Raw genomic sequence first — 20,089 nt, 5'->3', positions numbered from 1 at the left:
AGGGATTACTTAAAGTGGTATGTGAGTGGAAAGAAAAAGGTTGAGAACCACTGATATAAAGAGAGGGGGAGGCAAAAAAACAAAGGCCAGTAGATAATAGGTAGACTCCGAAAGGGCAAAATATGGACCTAGATGAGGGAGGGAAATGAATGGAGGGATATAAAGAGAGGGGGAGGCAAAAAAACAAAGGCCAGTAGATAATAGGTAGACTCCGAAAGGGCAAAATATGGACCTAGATGAGGGAGGGAAATGAATGGAGGGATATAAAGAGAGGGGGAGGCAAAAAAAACAAAGGCCAGTAGATAATAGGTAGACTCCGAAAGGGCAAAATATGGACCTAGATGAGGGAGGGAAATGAATGGAGTTGAAAGCTAGAGACAGGTGGGTGATAGGTAGAACAGACAAAGAGAAAATGCCAGATGGTGCAATGGGGAAAAGGAGATAAGTGGGAGCACCAAGGCTAACAGTGCTAGAATCTGATAAGTAAGATGATAAGGGAATTAGGGGAAAGGGTGAAGAGCAGATGGAACCAGATGAGAGAGGAAATCCACTGGATTAAATGTGTGGATTGTAAATGAATAGAAACATAGAAAAAAGGTGTAGGAGTAGGCCATTTTGGCCCTTCAAGCCTACACTGCCATTCATTATGATCATGGCTGATCAGTACCCGGTTCCTGCCTTCTCCCCATAACCCCTAATCCCCTAATCCCACAAGGGCCAAATCTAACCTACAAATATTGACAGGGAACCAGCCTCAACTACTTCCTGTGGCAAAGAATTCCACACATTTACCACTCTCTGAGAGAAGACATTTTTCCTCATCTCAGTCCTAAAAAAATTCCCCCTCATCCTTAAACCATGGCCCCGGTTCTGGTTTTTCCCAGCATTGGAAACAACCTTCCTGCGTCTAGTCTGTCTAAACCCTTAAGAATTTTATGCTTCTATAAGATCCCCCCTCAATCTTCTAAATTCCAGGGAATACAAGACTAGTCTATCCAACCTTTCTTCATATGTGAATGCTTCCATCCCCGGTACCAGCCTAGTGAACCTTCTCTGCACCCCCTCCAAGGCAAGGATATCCTTCCTCAGATAAGGTGACCAAAACTGCATACAGTACTCCAGGTGTGGTCTCACCAAGGCCCTGTACAGCTGCATGTGGAGGGTGAGGGAAAAGAGGGATTAAAATAGGCATTTAGGTGATGAAAGGATTGAAAGAGAATAAAAAATAGGACTAGAGTGAATTTTAAGTTGAAAAGTGGTAAGTGTTTCTTGAAATTGGAAAAGTCAATGTTCATACCAGTATGTAATAGACTACGCAGATGAAATGCAAGGTGATTTTTTTCTTCTAGTTTATGTTGAGTCTAAACCCAGCAGTGGAGAAGGCTGATGATGGGCAGGTCAGTGTGAGAATGGCATGGGAAGTTGGCCTGGCATGCAACTGGGACCTCCGGTTGGCTATTATGGACAGAATGCAGATGCTCTGCAAATCCCAGCAAACTAAAGTAAATGCAAAGGAGGACTCTATCAGTCACAGTACAAGGGAAGCCACAGTTTTCCTGCAAAAGAAGGACATTTCAGATATTAAGGAATGAAAGGCCTCATCCTCAGAGAGATTGAAAAACTGGAAGAAAGGGATGTCATCCTTACAAGAGACAAGCATTCACCTACAGATGCTGATTGACCCTCTAAGATCTTGCAGCAGATTGTATTTTTGCTCCAGGTTCCAGCACCTTCAGTCTCATGTTTCCAAGTCATCTCAATTCTTCAGCCACTTACAAATTGTACATGAATTAGCCTATCAGCTCATCTTTAGAATGTGGTTTTAAAAAAACTGTCACTTGGAGACCATGCAAACAGAGAGTATCTGAACTAATTATCATAACCAAATCAAAACTCAAACTCTGGTTCATGGAGATGCGAGATGGCAGCCATGTTGCAGTTTTGTAAATAACTTTGTCTGATCTCTTTCCACCAACCCTTTAATTTGCCCAGACTTTACAAAAAGTTGTTGAAAGATATATGGCAAAATATGAACATTGCTTTTTTGTGAAAATACAGAAATGATGGAGGAATTCTTGCAGTGTTCATAGGAGGTAAAGGTATATGACTGACATTTCCGGCCCGAACCCTTTTTCACAGCTTTACCCTCACATGGACACTGCAAGACCTGCTGAGTTCCTCCAGCATTTCTGTGCTTCCACTACAATCACAGCAACTGCAGACTTTCCTCTTCACCACATTTTTTTTTTACCCCTCTCTAGATGCTGGCAAACTTGTTCTATGTTGCCACTTTTTGGCGTTTCTCTTTCATCAGCAAAGATGCAAGAGATCTAGATTTCAGTGCAGCTACAACAGTTGTTAAACCATCATAGTCAGATTGTTACATCTACTACCAAAATACAATTGTATTTATGGGCTCTGCACTTGAAATTACTACAGTACAACTCTGATTATCCAAAATCAGATTGTCCAAAATCCTCGGTTATCCAAATTTTTTCAGAGCGGAACTGACCGGAGACGTAGGGATCCCAGTGGCGGCAGCAGCAGACCTCGGGTTCCCGGTTGCGACGTGGACTTCAGGCTCCCAGACAGGAGTGGGCCCACTGTGGGGAAGTGTCAATGATCTGCAGTGGCCAGCATTTTTTTTTGTGAGAATTAATCATTGTTTTAATGCTTAAAAAGCTTTGCCTTCCAGTTTGTTGTTATTTAAACACTGTTACAAGTGATTTGCTGTTGCTACAGGGAGTTTTTTTTAAATTACCAGTTATCTGAAAATATCGTTGATCCGAAATGCGCCCACTCCCAACCACTTTAGATAATGCAAGTTGTCCTGTCTGGCAGCTCTGCCAGAACAAAACATTACAATTATTTTAAAATGTCATGTCAAGTTTCTACACTTGGTTTTCAAGTTTTAACCAATGTAAATCTAGTGCTTTCATAATAATCTGCATTTAATTGTCAAAAGATTGGACAGCTATAATGGAATAACTCGGCCTATAGAAAAAAGACAAATTAAAATACAAAATAAAGGTTGACATTTTCCTTAATATGAATTATAGTCATTCCCAAATGGCTAGCTGAAATTCTTAATCAAAACAGTGGTGTCACTAGGGTTGGTGCCACCCAGCGCATTAACTCATAATGTTACCACCCTCCTCGCCCAATAAGCCTCCTCCCATACCAGACCAGACCAAATCCTGAGTAATGTTTTTTGTATTAAAAGGTTACTCATAAATCGTAATTCCCGTAATGGCAATAGAAGTGAGATAAACAACTAGCAAAATTTAAATTGAACACAGCAGCAATAAAAGCAGCAGCGCGTGCAGACGAAGCCACAGGATTCAAAGTGGTCAGTGTAATTGAGTAATAGAGCGCATTGGAAGGTTCAAAGAGTAATTAGCATGGAGTTTTAGCATTGCAGGCTGATTGATACATGTAAGCTGGACTTCCGAAAAATGTTTTTGTTATAACTAACTATAGGGATAATTTTATTTCAAAAATTCTGCTGAAACACTGCACAAAGAATTTTTATACAGACCCTGTAGAGCTCGTCGAAAGAATCAAAGACTTGTTGATCCAAACCAAGGCTTTTATTAGCAAAAGACAGGAGCTCTTCACAGGTGGCCGAACAGTCCGGAATGATCCAACCTGGCTAGGGACACAACCCTTTAAGGCCCAGACAATAGGCATGGCTTAGCTCTCAGCCAATCGCTGTAAGCACAGTCTAGATACAGTAACTATATACACTATGTACATTGATGATAGATTTGTACTATCACATTCACCCCTTCTTGGAGAACTGACCCTGGAAAAAAAACAAAAAAACGAGGGAGAGAATGAAAGGAAGGGGTAGGTTAAGGACTGTAATGGTCAAGGGGTCTGACCATCCGGCGTAACCGCCACGGTGCCGGGATTGGGGTCGCTGGAGTGGGTCGCCAGCGGGCTCGTCGGGTGTGACCGCTCCTTCGCTCAATTCCCCAGTCGTGTTGTCAGCAGGGTGGCCCGGGTCGTTGGGGTGCTGTTGGTCCTTCTGTTGCGGCATGGGGCCTGGGGAATAAAGAATTGGGGGAGGTAGGGTTGGGGGGTTTGCTGGGTCTACCGCACCCTGAGCTAGGTCCCGCACCGAAACAGTGTCCTCCCGCCCGTCTGGGAACTCAACTTAGGCGTAATGTGGGTTCGCGTGGAGTAGAGTCACTCGGTCGACCAAGGGGTCGTTCTTTGAGTGCCGGACATGGCGTCACAAAAGGACGGGGCCAGGGACGGTGAGCCATGCCGGTACAGTGGTTCCTGATTCGGATTTCCTCGGGAAAAGGAACATCCTTTCATGGGGGGTGGCATTTGTTGCAGTACATAGGAGGGAGCGGATGGAGTGTAAGGCACTAGTGAGAACCTCCTGTCAGTGAGAGGTGGGGAGACCTTTAGACAGGAGAGCCAGTGTAACCGCTCTCCATATGGTGGCATTCTCCCTCTTGACCTGGCCGTTACCGCGTGGGTTATAGCTCGTGGTCCTGCTTGAAGCGATACCACACTCCAGAAGGTACTGTTGCAGCTCTGCGCTCATGAATGAGGACCCCCTATCACTGTGGATGGAATTGGGGTACGCGAAGATGGCGAAAATACTGTGAAGGGCCTGTATCACTGAGGTGGCAGTGGTGTCTGGGCAGGGCACAGCGAACAGGAAGCGGGAGTACTCGTCGATGGCCGTAAGGATGTAGTTATTACGGTTGGTCGACGGTAGGGGCCCCTTAAAGTCTATGCTAAGACGTTCGAAGGGACGGGTGGCTTTGATAACGTGGGAGTTATCCGGATGGAAGAAGTGGGGCTTGCATTCAGCGCACACCGAACAGGCTCGGGTCATGGAGCGGATCTCCTCGACTGTGTAGGGTAGGTTGCGCGCCTTCACAAAGTGGGCAAACCTAGTGACCACTGGATGACAGAGCGCCTCATGGAGTTTCTGTAGTCTGTCCATCTGTATGCTGGCGCATGTCCCCCTGGAGAGCGCGTCAGGTGGGTCGTTGAGCTTACCAGGCCGGTACAGGATGTCATAGTTAAAGGTGGAGAGTTCGATTGTCCATCTGGCGATTTTGTCGTTTTTTTATCTTACCACGCTGGGTTTTGCTGAACATGAAGGAGACCGCGCGTTGATCAGTCAACAGAGTAAAGCACCTCCCAGCAAGGTAATGTCTACAACAACGCACCGCTTCAACTATGGCCTGGGCCTCCTTCTCGATCAAGGAGTGTCTGGAGAAGAAGGCTACAGGCCGACCGGCCTGGTTCAAGGTGGCTGCCAGGGCGAAGTCGGAAGCATCGCTCTCGACTTGAAACGGGACAGACTCATCGATCGTGTGCAGCATCGATGTCGGATTTGATTCAATCGAAAGACGCTCTGGCTTCGGTCGAGAGGGGAAAGGAGCTGGTCTTGATAAGGGGACGCGCCTTGTCGGCGTAGTGTGGAACCCATTGGGCGTAATACAAGAAAAGGCCCAGGCAGCGTTTGAGCGCTTTCTAGGTATGGGGTGGGGGGGTAAGTCCATTAGGGGACGCATGCGGTCAGGATCTGGCATGACTATCCTGTTCTCCACCACGCAACCTAGAATAGTGAGTCGTGTGGTCTGGAAGACACACTTGTCCAAATTGTAAGTCAGGTTCAGCCGACGGGCAGTTTGAAGAAATTTGTCTAGGTTGGCGTCGTGGTCCTTCCTGCGTGTCGTGGCCGCAGATGGTGATATTGTCCAGATACGGGAAGGTAGCGGTTAGCCCGTTCTGGTCCACCATCCGGTCTATTTCCCGCTGGAAGACCGCGACACCATTCGTGACCCCGAATGGTACTCTGAGAAATTGATATAGCCACCCATTCGCTTCAAAGGCCGTGAATGGTCAGTCCTCACAGCGGATTGGGAGCTGGTGGTAGCCGAACGTAGGTCAATGGTGGAGAATATGCGGTATTGGGCGATCTGGTTCACCACATCCATGATGCATGGCAGGGAGTACGCATCCAGGAGCGTGAAGCATTTAATGGTCTGGCTATAGTCGACCACCATCCATAGTTTTTCCCCGTTCTTGACAACCACCACCTGGGCTCTCCAGGGGCTTGAACTGGGTTCGATGATGCCCTCATCCAGCAATCTACGCACCTCACTCCTAATGAATTGCCTGTTTTCGTAACTATATTGCCGACCTTTGGTGGCCACAGGCTTCCAGCCAGGGGTGAGATGTGCGAAGAGTGCTGGCGGGGCAATCCGGAGTGTGGAAAAGTCGCAGGATTGGCCCTGGGGCACGGGGGCGGGTTGCTCAGGTGCTTCGGGGGTGGGGCGATGGGAGACCGAGAGGGGGGCGTGGGGTCCCCCAAAGTGTAGGGACACCGTTCGGAACTGACACTGAAAGTCTAATCCCAGCAATACTGGGGCGCACAATTGGGGAAGGATGAATAATTTGAAGTGGGTGACCACTTTCATCGGGGGATGAAAGGTAAGTAGTGGGGTTTGTAGTTGCTCGCGGTTGGCGGTGGGTAGGTATTCGGTTGCGGCGGTCGGGCCCCGGCGGTCGTCAGCGATGGACGCTAGGGTGAGTACCTGGTTGGCCGCGGGGGTGGCTGTGGCGGCGGCAGCAGCGGCGGTAGCGTCGGCCCCGGGGGTGTCTGTGGCGGCGGCAGCAGCAGCGGTTGCCACAGTCGGGACCGAGGCCGGGTTGAGTGTTCCGCACGGGGGTGAGAGGCGGGCCAACACCATGGTTGCGAGGGTGGGCTGCCCCTTCCATGTTCGGAGTCTCCGTGACGTCAGGCGTTGCCGTGCAGTGGAGCCCTCGCTCTCATTGGTCGAGAGCTCTGGGGAAGAAGAGTTTGAATGGGATAGTGGCGATTGTGCTTCACACGAGGCACTATGTTTGCCGGCGGCCATTTTAGACCTACAGACTGCAGCAAAGTGGCCCTTTTTAAGGCACGTGTGGCACCTGGCTTTTCTTGCTGGGCACTGGGACCTGCTGTGCTTGTTCCTCTCGCAAAAATAACATTTTGGGTTCGCACGGGGCCAGTGTAGCAGCAGCCGACAGGCCATCAGTATATCGGGGGGTGGTAGGGTAGAAGGGCACTCTACTCACATCAGAACGTAGGGTCCAGTCCCGAGAGAACTCGTTGGACTTTAAGGCTGCATCCTCCATTGTGATTGCAATCCAGGCCACATCCTCTAGTTTTTCTACCCCTTGCTCGAGCAAGCGCAGCCTCACTTCGTTCGATCGGAACCCAGCCACATAGGCATCCCAGATGAGATCTTTTGTGATCTCGGCAGCAGTTTTGTCCACAGTTACAGTCCTTGCCCAATGCCTTTAATATTTGTAAATATGCCCTGCTGGACTCGCCGGGCTGTTGCTTCCTCGACGCAAGCACGAGCCGGGCATGAACTCGGTTCACCGGTTGATCTTACAGTTCTTTCAGTACCTTTATGGCTGTGGTGTAAGTGGTCTCATCCTGGATGTTCTCGTAGACTCTCGAGGACACCATAGACAGCAATGCTGTTAGACGCTGGTTATCCTCCTCCACCTCAATGAATCTCAGGAAGTTTTCAAAGTTCAGCAGCCAGAAGTCTTAAGGCCCTTTTCATAGAGTCAAGAAAATCCAACTGCTGCAAAAGGTGGCGATTCTGCACCCTCATGTCGCTGACCCGACCTTCGTAAATGTTCTGGGAGCAGCTCCGAGATGCCAATTCCAATCCTTCCCCAGGGATAGCCCCAGCAGTGGGGTAGAGAGTTCCACCTCGCTTCAGGAATGTGCAGCCGACGAGGAGAGGTCGCGATGACGGGGTCACCCTGCAACCCAGGACCTAACTGATCTGTTTAGTGAATCTACGCTAAACAATTAATGTCAGGCAGGGCCATGGGTAATTCCTGCAGACGTTTATCTGATGAGCCTCCCTTGAGGTCGTTGCTCCCATGACTGCATGCGCTAGTTCTCTCTCCCCCCCCCACCCCCCACAATGCATAAGGGGGAGTTCACCTCCTCTCAGGGATACACGCCAGTTTGGAGCTGACTTCGTGTGATGGTCCTGGTCTCTAACGATCACCCTCCCCCACCAGTCACCCCAAGAGAGAACTCTGCAGGCGGGGGAAGGGGAGTTGGAGGAGAAAATGGAAGGCAAGCCCGAGGTGGGGCATCCTATCAGCTTCACGCGCTGGAGAGGTGGTGCTGAGGGGGTGCGCTTGACACAGGGTAGAGAGGAACACATTCCCAGGGACCGCAGGCACTCCACTCTCTTCTTCTGGTTGGTGATGCTTGAACAATTAATCTACTTCTCCCCTTCCCTCCAACCAGCCTAAATCTTGTTGGGGCTGCCTCCCTCCCACACCAGTCAGCCTGTCCCCAAGAGAGAGCTCTGCAGTCGGGGGTCAGTGAGAGGGTACGTTAGCTTGCTAGTTCTCCTTTCCCGGCCTCTAAGAATGATCAATGGCCAACTTTGTTAATCATAATCCCACATGCAGCTGGAACCGCTCTCCATTTCCAAGAGCTGCATGGTGGTTTATGGATAACTAAGACTGGCATTGCTTACTGTGTATTAATGTCAAGTTGATGGGTAGAACCACCGCAAAGGTCAACAGTGGCTCCAGGGGACATACTGAGGGGCCGCTCCACGTTCAAGCGATGCTGGAGCAGCCTTTTAGGGCTACTCTATATAAAGGTCCATTCAGATTTTTCTCTGCAGATGGAGCCGGTTTCAAAACGGATGCCCTCCAGACAAAGACCTTTAATGCTAAAAGCCATTTTCAGACTGGCTAACCAGTCAATTGGGTGTTCAGTGAACCAGTTGAGTTAACAACTCATAGCAAGCAATCAATCCTCATAGCAAGCAATCCTATTGCAAAGCATAAAGATGGCCCAGCACCAAATCAGGCATTATGGGGTGGAAAAAACCCCTATTAACTTTGCAAATTTCACTTCAAAATAGTTGGGGATCATGCTAAAACTGAAAAACAATCAAAAACAACACTACATAACTTTAATTGTGTGAAAGCACCTGTCGAATTCTTCCAACAAGATTCTTTCACATTAGATTCTTAGAGCCAGCACAATATTTAAGCCATAGCAAGGGCTCTTAACGAATCAAATTCACAGCCAAACCCTCACAGCATGACAATCATTACCTATTATTCCAATAGTACAACTTGGAAGAAATACTGAAGAAAATGCGTTCAGGGTGCAATCCATTTTCAAAGATCTATATTACTGTAGTAACCAACTAAGCTTTCAGACTAAGCAAGAGCCAGCAGGAATCTATTTTTTTAGTTTAATTTTTTTTTATTATTCAAGGTGCAAGACAAAATAACAAATTCACATCGAACGACATAGCACTGTCAGTACTTTTCAAAACTTCTGCATAACCAAATATAAATGACTAAATCTCTCCCATTCACTTGATGAAGTGTTCACATAGCCACTAAAGAGAGCAGCAGACTTTCTGCTGAGAAACACTCACAATAACAAGTGGATCGAAACTTAAAACTTACCTTTCAGACAGCAGCCCTAAAAGGCTGCTCCTGCACTGCATTCATATCCAAAGCACCCTCCGGAGCTGGGGGCGACTTGTGATGTAGCGCCACTCATCATAAATACATGGCAGAGCAAGGAATACATGGAACCGCTGTTTTTCCCAGAACAGTTCCAACTGCGTGGGGGATTATAGGTAGGGAAGACAGCCATTGCTGTGCCGCATTTTGAGCTACTGACGAGTCGCCCCAAAGAAGCCTGGTGAGGTGCTGGAGCAGCCGGCAAGGCTATCACAACCTGCACCACCTGCCTCTGATGGCTCCCGCTGACCGCCCTCGCCCTGACGGCCCCTGCTGGCCGCCCCCGCCCTGACGGCCCCAGCCTGCCACCCCTGCACTGAGGGAGACGTGTAGGGAGATGGGCGAGTGGATGAGAGAGAGAGAGAGAGAGAGAGAGAGAGAACACTGAGAGCATCATCAGAATGTCATTACACCACCCCTAGCCAGCCGCTTGCAGTGGCATTACATTCATGTTAGGCGGCGGAGCTCTGTGCTCTGTCAATCCTCCTTCCCCAAGAGGGATTGCAGTTGGCCACGGCGCATTCATAGAAGTAAGTCTCCGACAATCACGCTTTTTCACTGATGAAAGGGCCTACAGTCTGGTATGGAGGTGCCAATGCACAGGAATTTGCTACAGGACATCTCCAAGAGGTGGTGTCTCAAGAAAACAGCCTCATGAAGGACCTCACCACCCTTATCACTGCTACCATCAGGAAAGAGGCTGAAGATGAAAAGCAAACAGCACAAGAAAAAATTATTTCCCTCTACTATCAGATTTCTGAATCAACAATGAACCACAGACACTAGCTCACTTCTTCTCTTCTTCTGCACTAATTTATTTTGGTTTTAAAAATGTAATTTGTAGAAAATTTGGCACCTGTAATACTGCCACAAAACAACAAATTTTGTGACAGGTGTTCACGTCAATAAATTCTGATAGAGTTAGAATTGATCTGGACATCCAAAATGATGCTATGGGTCATCAGCAGGAGATGAACTAGGTTTCACATAATCCACAATATCACTTCAGTACATTCTTCCCAATCATTGTCAAGATCCACCGGTTCAATGAGGAATGAAGAGTTTTGTTGGATAAATGTGAAGCTATACCAAAATAATTTTGCTGGAGGTGTGGCTAATTCTGGAGTGTACCAGGTCACCATTAGAATTTTTTAAATAAATATATTGATACCATGCAGAGTAAATTAGATTGGACTGGGATCGAAGATTGGGGCACAGTAGGGCAGCAATGCACTCCTAGGGCAAACAGGATAGGTCTTGCTGCTTTAGGCTGAAGCTGACTGTACACTATACTATTGAGATGCAAGAAGAGTCCCGAGGTAGCAGCTGAGGACACCTACACAGCAACAGGTATCAATTCTACACAGATAACGACACAGGTTAGGATTGAACCAGGATTGCTGGAGATGTGAGGCAGTAATCGCACTAGCTGCACCACTGTGTTGCGTCTGTGGCTGGGCTTCATGACCTCAAGCCAAAGAATCAAATCAGTTTAATAGAAATACAAGACAACATCTGAAATTAAATAGCTGAAATGAAATTACCAGCCATGAAGTGGTATTAAGCCAAGGGTAAGAGTTAAGCAAGCCAAAGACAATGATCAGATCAAAGCATCAGTGACTTTTTACTGAAGGAGAACAAATTACTTCTACCAAACCCACCAATGGACATTTGCTTCCCATTTAAAATGTTTTTTTCATCATGATCCAAGTTCGAGCATCAATGAGGATCTGATAATTATCAACCCTTCCTTAACTCCCAAATTGGCCTACTGCCCCTAGAACTCCAACAATCCAAGTTCCATTCTGAACTCCTGTTGCTTGTGTGGAATCTGTGCTTTTGCACTGTGACTGTGTGAATTTCGTCCAGGTGTTTCCATTCCTTCCCTATCCCCAAGACTTGAGTTGGTAGGATAATTGCTTGCTGTAAACTGCCCCTCTTCTATACAGAAGAGATTGAATCTGAAGGGGTGTGGGTGGGGTGGAAGGATGGTTGCAACGAAGAGAATAAAGTGGGAATGATGCAGGATTAGTGAAAATACCTACTTGATAGTTGGCACAGACTCGATAGGCCGAGGAATTTGTTTCTGTGTTTGATACTCTTCACACTAAAAGAATTATAGATTACTCAGCCATAGAGTTCCGATGTCAAAAGTACACAACTCCTTAAATTTCTGATTTTGACTTGCTACATCAATTCTTAATTAATCACACTTAGTGTAAAAGCAGTATACATAACTCATAATTCTTGAACAGGATATAGACCCTGTGATACAAGTGAAGGATACAAGATTGTGATTTGGAGAACCCACAGATGGTGGTGTTCTTATAAGGCATTACAGAATGCATCAAAGCACACCTCGCAGGAAATGCTGGACCCATTTCAATTTGCCTATAGAAGAAACAGTTCCACTGACAATGCTATAGCCTTGAGCCTTCACTCAGTTCTGACCCACCTGAAGAATGGCAGCTTATACCCCAGGCTGCTGGGGTTTTTTTTATACAAATTTTATTTATTAATCAAAATAAGTCATACAGTAAGAATACAAATAAATACATAATATTTTATCCCATATAATCCCCCACCCCCAACCCTAAGCCACACCTTTAAAATAAAGGAGTTTTAGCTGAAATTTTACCTTCTGTACCTATAATTCCATTCTTCTTAGTCCATAACTCCAATAAATGTTTCAACACCGGTAAATTATATCACTGTAAAAGCTGAGAATTCCATTTATAAATAAAATGATCCATCTTCTTCTCATCAATCTGAGATAATTCAATCTTGGCCCAAACCAAAGGTTTATCCACTTCAAACATCCTATTAATAAATTTCAACTGTGCCGATTCATAGTAATTCTGAAAATGAGAAAGTTGCAAGCCTCCTAACGCATATTTCCAAGTCAATTTCTGCAAAAAAATTTCCATAAAAATTTCCTCACCAAAGCTTTCAAATCTTTGAATATTTTGGAGGAATTCTACAAGCTTTTCCAGCCTCATTTTAAGGGTTTAATGGTATGCCTGGCATACAAGAAAGCTCGCAATGCCTGAGATGGGTCATTGACCAACATATACGTCGACCCCCATTGATCGTGCGGATTGATCTGATGGGTGTTGGCTGGAGGTGATTGCTATCATGGAGGCTCCATCAACACAACGCAGTACACGACGAAAATATGAAGTGAGCTTTAAGTTGGAAGTGATAGAAATGGCCAATAAAAACAAACAACCACGCTGCTGCAAGAACATTGATGCGCATGAAAAGTTGGTAAAAGAATGGAGGAAGAAAGAACAGACCAAAGAGGCAATGTTCTTTGAGAAAAAGAATCACTCATTGGCCAGAGTTGGAAAATCACTTTGCAGAATGGGTACGTGAACAGAGGGAAGATTACTACATAGTGAACCAAAATAAAATAAGAACATTTGCACTGTAGTGGGGCAAGTCGTACCCAGACCGCAGTGATGATTTTGAGGCTACAGTCAGCTGCTGCATTCATTTCATGAATAGAAAAAATCTGTAATTATGCCAAAAAACAAAAATTGCACATAAACTACCAAAAAATCTTGATCATAAAGTTTTAAGCCTTTACCAGCTTATCACATAACTGTCAGAAACTACCAGTTTGCATTGGCAAATATCAGAAACATGGACAAAACCCCCATGAATTCCAACATGACAGGCCATAGAACAGTGGAATTGAAAAGTGTGAAAACTGTACAAACCAGAAGTACAGGCCACGAAAGGACCAGGTTTACTGTGGTGTCATTGTGCGAGGCTGACGGGACAAAGACCTATGGTAATCTTCAAACGCAAAATTAAACAGAAAATGAAATTCCCTTCAGGTATTTTTGTACATTTTCATGAAAAAGGGTGGATGGATTAAAATGGTATAAAACTATGTATGGGGAATGTGTGGAAAGAGGTGGCCAGGCAGTTTACGCGAAGAACAGAATTGGCTGGTCTGGGATATGTTTCGTAGCCACTTAACTGAGAACATTAAAAAGTAGATTAGCACTACATGATGCTCACATGGCAGTTATCCTGGGAAATTTGACGTCTATATTGCAACCTCTCAATGTCTGCTGGAACAAGCTATTCAAAGACCATGTGCATGAGGAATGGAATACATGGATATGGGGATAAGGCTGGAAAGGGGTACTGATAGTAGTGATCAGCCATGATCTGTAAAATGGCAATGCTGGCTCGACGGGCCGAAGGGCCTACTCCAGCTCCTATTGTCTATTGTCTATTTACAAAAGGCAATGCATGCTGCATCACTTGATGTGCTGTGTAACCTTGTGTTCAAGGCATGGGACAAAGTTAAAGTAGAGATTGTGATAAAATCATTCAAAAAGTGCGGTGTCTCTTGTGCAATTGATGGCATGAAAGATGATTTATTGTGGGACACTGACGACAAAGCTGAAACTCCTTGTCAGAAACAGACTGTGACCTATAGGATGACTGTTTAAACAGTGAGAATATAGATGTGCTTTGCCTCAGATGATGACAGCGAGAGAGATTTTGAAGGCTTCTAAATGTGCTGTTGTTTTCAGACAATGATAGAGATTTTGAAGAGTGCTAATTGTGTTTTTTTCAATAAAAATATGTTGCAGTTAGGTTTTTTTTGTTTTTCAAGGGTCAACTTATACACTGGATCAGAGCGGATTGGATTTTGAAATGAATTTAAGGTCTCAAAAGTATATCCGCCAAATAAGTCAACCCCCACTTTTTGAGAGATTTTTTTTGAGTTTCACGATTTGACTTATATGCTGAAATATACAATATACTGTTCTCTTTACAAATGCTGCAGTATTTCCAGTATACAAGAAATTCCAGCATTTTCTTTTTTTCTTTCTACTCTTTTAAATAACCTGTCTCACATTAATTTTATTATCATGTACTGTTTTCTGGAATTTGGTCATCTTCCTTATTGCTGTCTATGGACATACAGGATGGCTCAGGTTGATAATCAGTGAGGAAGAGACGTTGTTTCCAATTGGTACTGACTGCGGACTTCCAGAGTTTGTAGCTTCTTGACCAGCACTGAGGGAACAATGGTGTTGTAGTCAATGAAGAGCAACCAAATGCATGAGTTGCCGTTTTCGAGTGACCCAGAGCTGAGTGGAGAGGCAGCAATATTGCGTCTGCTGTGGAGCGATTATGACGATAGGCGAATTGCAGTGGGTCCAGATGTTTGCTAAGGTACATGTTAATTCTGGTCTTGACCAGCCTCTCAATGTATTTCATCACAGTAGAAGTTAGTGGTATCATCGGACCTCCAACTCCTCACCCTTCCTTCCTCCAATCAGAGAGCATCTTTCTCAGCCCTCTGTCCCCTCCCACCAGCATCTCCAAGCTTCATTCTTTTCTTTCCTCTTCCCACCAGCATTCACCTATAAACATGTGATCCTCCCCCCACCATACACCATCTTATTCAGGCATTTGTCCGATCTTGGCATGCACATCTGATGAAAGGCTTAGACACAAAATTACTTTTCATGGGCACTGCATGATTTGCCAAGTTCCTCCAACACTTTTGTATATTGTCCCTATTCTCCAGCATCTGCAGACCTCTTCTTTAACTACTCACTCTAGTTTGTATCATTTGGATCTTGCCAAAATTACTCTGCTTCAAATCTCATTATACCTTCAATTAAAAAATCAGAAATATGACCTGACTATCCAAAGGACACCACCTGCCCTCGTCAGGTTAGCATTTAATAAAGTTTGACCTTATGGAATCCAAACACGTTAAAGGTCAATAAAAATCACTTGCACCCAGGATACAGGTCTGTGGCTACTGAAAATCAGCAATCCAAATTTGGCGTAATTTCTGAAGAACTTCTCTCAGGCAGATTTTCAATCTAATCATTTTTTACTCCTTCAGTGATCTCTGCTCCAATGTAAAAAGTTTAGCTCCATTCACAAACTTGCCAATATATAAAGAAATAAAGCTAATATTTGTTCTAAAACTTGGAATATTGTACAGTGACCATCTCCAGCGACATCGTCCCTCTCACAAAGCCTGCCATTTAAAACGCCATTACAGTCAAGGTCAGACAGGGGCTTGTGATGGGCCCAATAGAAGATTTGTGTGACTGATTAGGAAGCTAGCATCTACCATAATCAAAAGTCCAAACAGGTTTTACTTGCTTGGTGGCATAGTCATAATCTTTGTTGAACATACATGGTGGGAAAGGGATGATCAATGTTTCGAAAAATGCTGCTTCACCCTTGAGTTTCCCAAGCTGTTTGCTTTTTGTTCTAGATTCCAGCATCTGTAGTCTCTGTGTTACCAGAAATATTACTTCTTTGATCTAATCTTAAAGTTTAAAAATAACATCGGAGATTCATGAGAAAAATGTAAAAACATCAGTAGAGATGATTGTTAATTATTTGTCACATTATAGTAATATATTGATAGCATGAGATAAAGTTACAGATATTGTTTTGCAATGATTTGTACAAAATAAGACACAAAATCCAGTTTTTGTAAAGACTTTCATGAATATTTTACTCTCTGGACTTCAAAACAGCATTTTGTTTTGGACTTGTGAAACATACTTCTTTGAAGATTTTAAATACACATCTTGTAGATTAAGTACAATTAGCTTGATTCTTTACAACTGATAAGAACAATTTCAGACAGGAGAAACTCACAATCTGTTTGGCTCAACTAGCCACTGCATTTCCTCTGGAACTTCTGTAGTGGGCCGAGCAACCGCACAGTTAGATGGGCCAAATTGCTGCCCAAGTCGGTTGTTACAAGATGGCGCGGGCCCCCATTTCCCTTCTCAGGAGAAATCCGCGTTTGGCGACGCGTGTTGCCTGGGAGATGTTGCCATTTCCTGGTTGGACGTCACTGGGCAGGCAGTGACTACGCAACACGCTGACGTCACTCCCTTAGACCAGAGCACCCATACGGGAATGGGTCGTCCCCTTAAAGCAGCGCAAGAGATTCAAATAAAGTTCAGTTACTGGTTCACGCTCGAGATGTATGGACTTGCTTCATTTCAGTAACGCTGCCATTAGCAGCTGCTACACTTCTCTATTTATTGATTCTTAGAATTTGAATCATCCATCCCTAATTACCGTGAACTTATTAGCTTGCTACAGCAATCTAGAATGCATTTAAAAATCAATCACATTGGTGTATTTGGAACAAAATTAAGCTCAAGTTCCTACCTGAAATCAGATGGCTATAACTATTTCATATTATTAACTAAATGTAAATTGAAGAGGAATAATGGTTAGATTTAAATGCTGATTTCAGGATGATTAGGTCAGAACTCTGGATACTAATAAATAACTACTGTGCAAAAACCATACACTGCAAAGACCATACTTCCTCCAGCTTATTCCCAGAGGCCATAAAGTTCTTTAAAACCCATTACAATTTCAAATTCCATCCTTAGTGCCGATAACCTTTGTATTTTGGCACAAAATTTGTGGTACAAGTTTCTCATATTTATTATTCTAAGGCTTAAAATCTGCAACTTGAACAGATTTCTCAATTATAGAATGCAGATCAAAACCATGTCTTTGAAGGGCAAGTAAGGGTAGGCATTAAATGTTGGTTTTCTGGCAATATTTTTGTTTCAAATGCAAGTAGGTAATTAGTCCATAAATCTGACAACTTCTTGAACTAACCAAAGGAATCAATCTTTGCTCATGTGAAATTCCCTCAACTTTTAGAATTAGTCACAAATCAGTTTTCAAAATTGCTTCCAATCCAGTGAAATTAAAATTGAATGCATTGCTCCAGATATTGTCTCAAATACAAATTACAAATAATCTTCCCATTTTTGTTACATCATGTAAATAAAAGATTTCTGTCACATCCACAAAAGCAGAGGGGCGTGGCAAGATGGCGTAGAAGAAACGTGTATTCCACCTTTCCCAGCTGGATCACTAAATACCCGGTTTTTAAAAAGCATAAAAGTGACTAAAATTAATATTTAAAGTTGTTTAAATAACAGTGATTTATGATGGCATCTAATGCGAAAAAATTTAAACCTCAACTTCAGAAAAAATTACCATACAAAAGTGCGAAAGAATTGAGGCCTACCTGCATAGTTGAATCCACGGAGTCGTCGTTGGGAGTCTCCAAGCCAAAGAGGACTCCAGCCCATTCGAGTTTGATTCCGGCGCCGATCCTGCCTCTGCAAGATGGCGCCGACACCTTAGTGAGCTCGGCAGTTGCCGACCCGCGTTCACATGAAGCCGTGCACGCGGACGGCACAGCCGACAAGGGGACCCGCGAACCCGCAACCTCGCTGGGCGGCCCGGTGGCGTGCAGTGTAACGTTAGAGGACACTCCTGCGCATCCAACGGCTTTGCCTGGCCTGTGTGGGGCATCCTGGGTCCAAGAATTGCTAGATAAAAGTATGGGCTGTGTGGAAGCCTGAACGCCGGCGTCCCGAAGAGGTCGGGGTGCCAGCGTTAGGTGTCCAGACCCGCAGCCATTCAGCCAAAGGACCTACGATGACTGAGGAAGAGGAACTTACCTTATTGGAATTTGTCCAGGAGGAGGAGCCTGTAGTTACAGGAGGTAGATCTCAAAAAGTGGAAGTAGAATCTGGAATAGATTCAGTGTTTACTGTTTTGGAAGGGATTGCTTGTCAAATGCATAATATGTCAAAACAAATATCAACTCAAGTGAATCAAGGATTTATGGAGATGAAAATAAAAATGAATACCCTGTGTGATGAAATGTCAACTGTGAAACAGGAAATGACTGTAATTAAGAGTGATATTAATAGATGTATAAAATCAGTTGATACTGTGCAAGATAATTTTAAGAAAATTGAAATAGCTTTTTCTGAGTGTCAAAATCAAGTAGAATGTAATAGAGAAAAAATGGAAAAAGTGGAAGGTTCTTTTGTAGATTAGGGGATTCAAAAAAAGGATTTAATGAAGAAGATTGATTTGTTGGAAAATCAAAGCCGAAGGAAATAGTTGGTCTTCCAAAGGACATTGAAGGTGCTGATCCGATAAAAAAAAATTTAAGCACTGGATCCCAGAGGTGCTGGGTAAAGAGCTTTGTCCTGAAGGCTTGGAACTAGATAGGGCTCACAGAGCTCTGAGAAAAAAAACATTTCCAGGACAAACACCAAGAGTAGTCTTGGTTCGTTGTTTAAAATACCAAGATAGAGAAATGATTTTACGTATGGCAGTACAGAAAGCATGGCAGAATCAGTCTCCATTAATAGTTCAAAATAATAGTGTTCTTTTATGCCGATTTGAGCCAAGAGGTTATTAGAAGATGACGAGAATTTAATATGGCCAAAGATGTTTTGTGGCGAAAAGGCTACAAATTTGCTTTTCGTTATTCTGCAATTTTGAAGGTTTTTTATGGAAATTTTCAATCTCAATTCTTTGAGAATGATCATGATGCTTTGGTTTTAGCTAATTCTTTGCCGGAATTGCAAAGAAATGGGCGTTCTCCTCCGTTGTCTCATAAGAGGAGGGTAAATGGAAATGGACATGGGAATGGAAAGAACAGAAAGTATGGAAAGAAAGAAGAGTTGACACAAAGTCTTCTTGATGTTGAAGATCTGGAGCAGTCGTTGGGCTTGGAATCATTAGGCTGAATATATGGACTATATTTTATTGTTTGATTAAATAATAAATATGCATCTGACTGGGGGGGTGGATGACACTGAAAACTTTGATAGTCATCTGCCATTAGTGGGTTTACCACACCCAGATTTTTAGGGTATTATTTACTACCTTTGGGTGGCTTTTTTTTGTATTTTTCTTGTTTTGTTTTTTTTAATTTATTTTTGATGGGGGTTTTTTTGAAGAATTATAGCGGGGAGCATTATTTTATAGTGTGTAAATATATTAGTAGTTAAAAAGATGTCTAAATTGAATTTTGCAACTTTTAATGTTCAGGGATTAAATAATTCAATTAAGAGAAAGAGAATATTGGCTTATATTAAAAAATGAAAATTGATATTGTTTTTTTATAAGAAACTCATTTGACTGAAAAAGAACATTTGAAATTGAAAAAAGATTGGGTTGGTCATGTTTTATTTCTTCTTTTAATTCTAAGGGAAGAGGAGTAACGATTTTGACTCAAAAATTTACCATTTGAATTGGAATCTTCAGAGGGGTATGCTGGCAGAGTATTAAGAGTGAACTGTAAAATTTTTGCTGAATCTTTATGCCCCTAATATAGATGATGAGTGGTTTATTTCAGAAGCTTTTCTATTGTTAACTCAAGCCAATGAAAATGTCTCAGTTGGTGATGATTTTAATTGTGTTTTGGACCCTTTATTGGATAGAAATCCAAAAAGTATAAGGAAATCAAAGATGGCAACACAAATTAATATGTTAATGAAAGATTTAAATTCGGTGGATATTTGGAGAAAAGTTAATCCTACAGAGAAAGATTTTTCTTTTTATTCTTCACAACATGATTCATTTTCTAGAATTGATTTATTTTTGGTATCAGCCCATTTACAAGGTAGAGTATTAAGAGCTGAATATAAAAGTAGAGTTATATCAGATCATTCATTATTACTTTTTTCTT

General features: G+C 43.6%; 1 protein-coding gene across 3 annotated transcripts in view; it reads right to left on the bottom strand.

The window, feature by feature from the left end:
• The window catches only part of arhgap10 (Rho GTPase activating protein 10), a 231,875-nt gene that overhangs the window by 181,545 nt on the left and 30,241 nt on the right, over positions 1–20,089 (bottom strand). The window contains exon 1 of one of the 3 annotated variants that reach the window (XM_069926403.1): positions 17,621–17,900. The exons of the other annotated variants lie outside the window; for them this stretch is intronic. Coding sequence (XP_069782504.1) covers positions 17,621–17,684 — 64 coding nt within the window. The 5' untranslated portion in view covers positions 17,685–17,900. Of the gene's footprint in view, positions 1–17,620; positions 17,901–20,089 lie in introns of those variants that run through there. 3 annotated transcript variants of the gene reach the window in all.

This window comes from Narcine bancroftii, chromosome 3 (assembly GCF_036971445.1).
Source record: "Narcine bancroftii isolate sNarBan1 chromosome 3, sNarBan1.hap1, whole genome shotgun sequence".
Taxonomy (NCBI): Eukaryota; Metazoa; Chordata; class Chondrichthyes; order Torpediniformes; family Narcinidae; genus Narcine; species Narcine bancroftii.
Note: the sequence above shows the minus strand (reverse complement) of the source record. Positions and strands in the feature narration are given on the sequence as shown.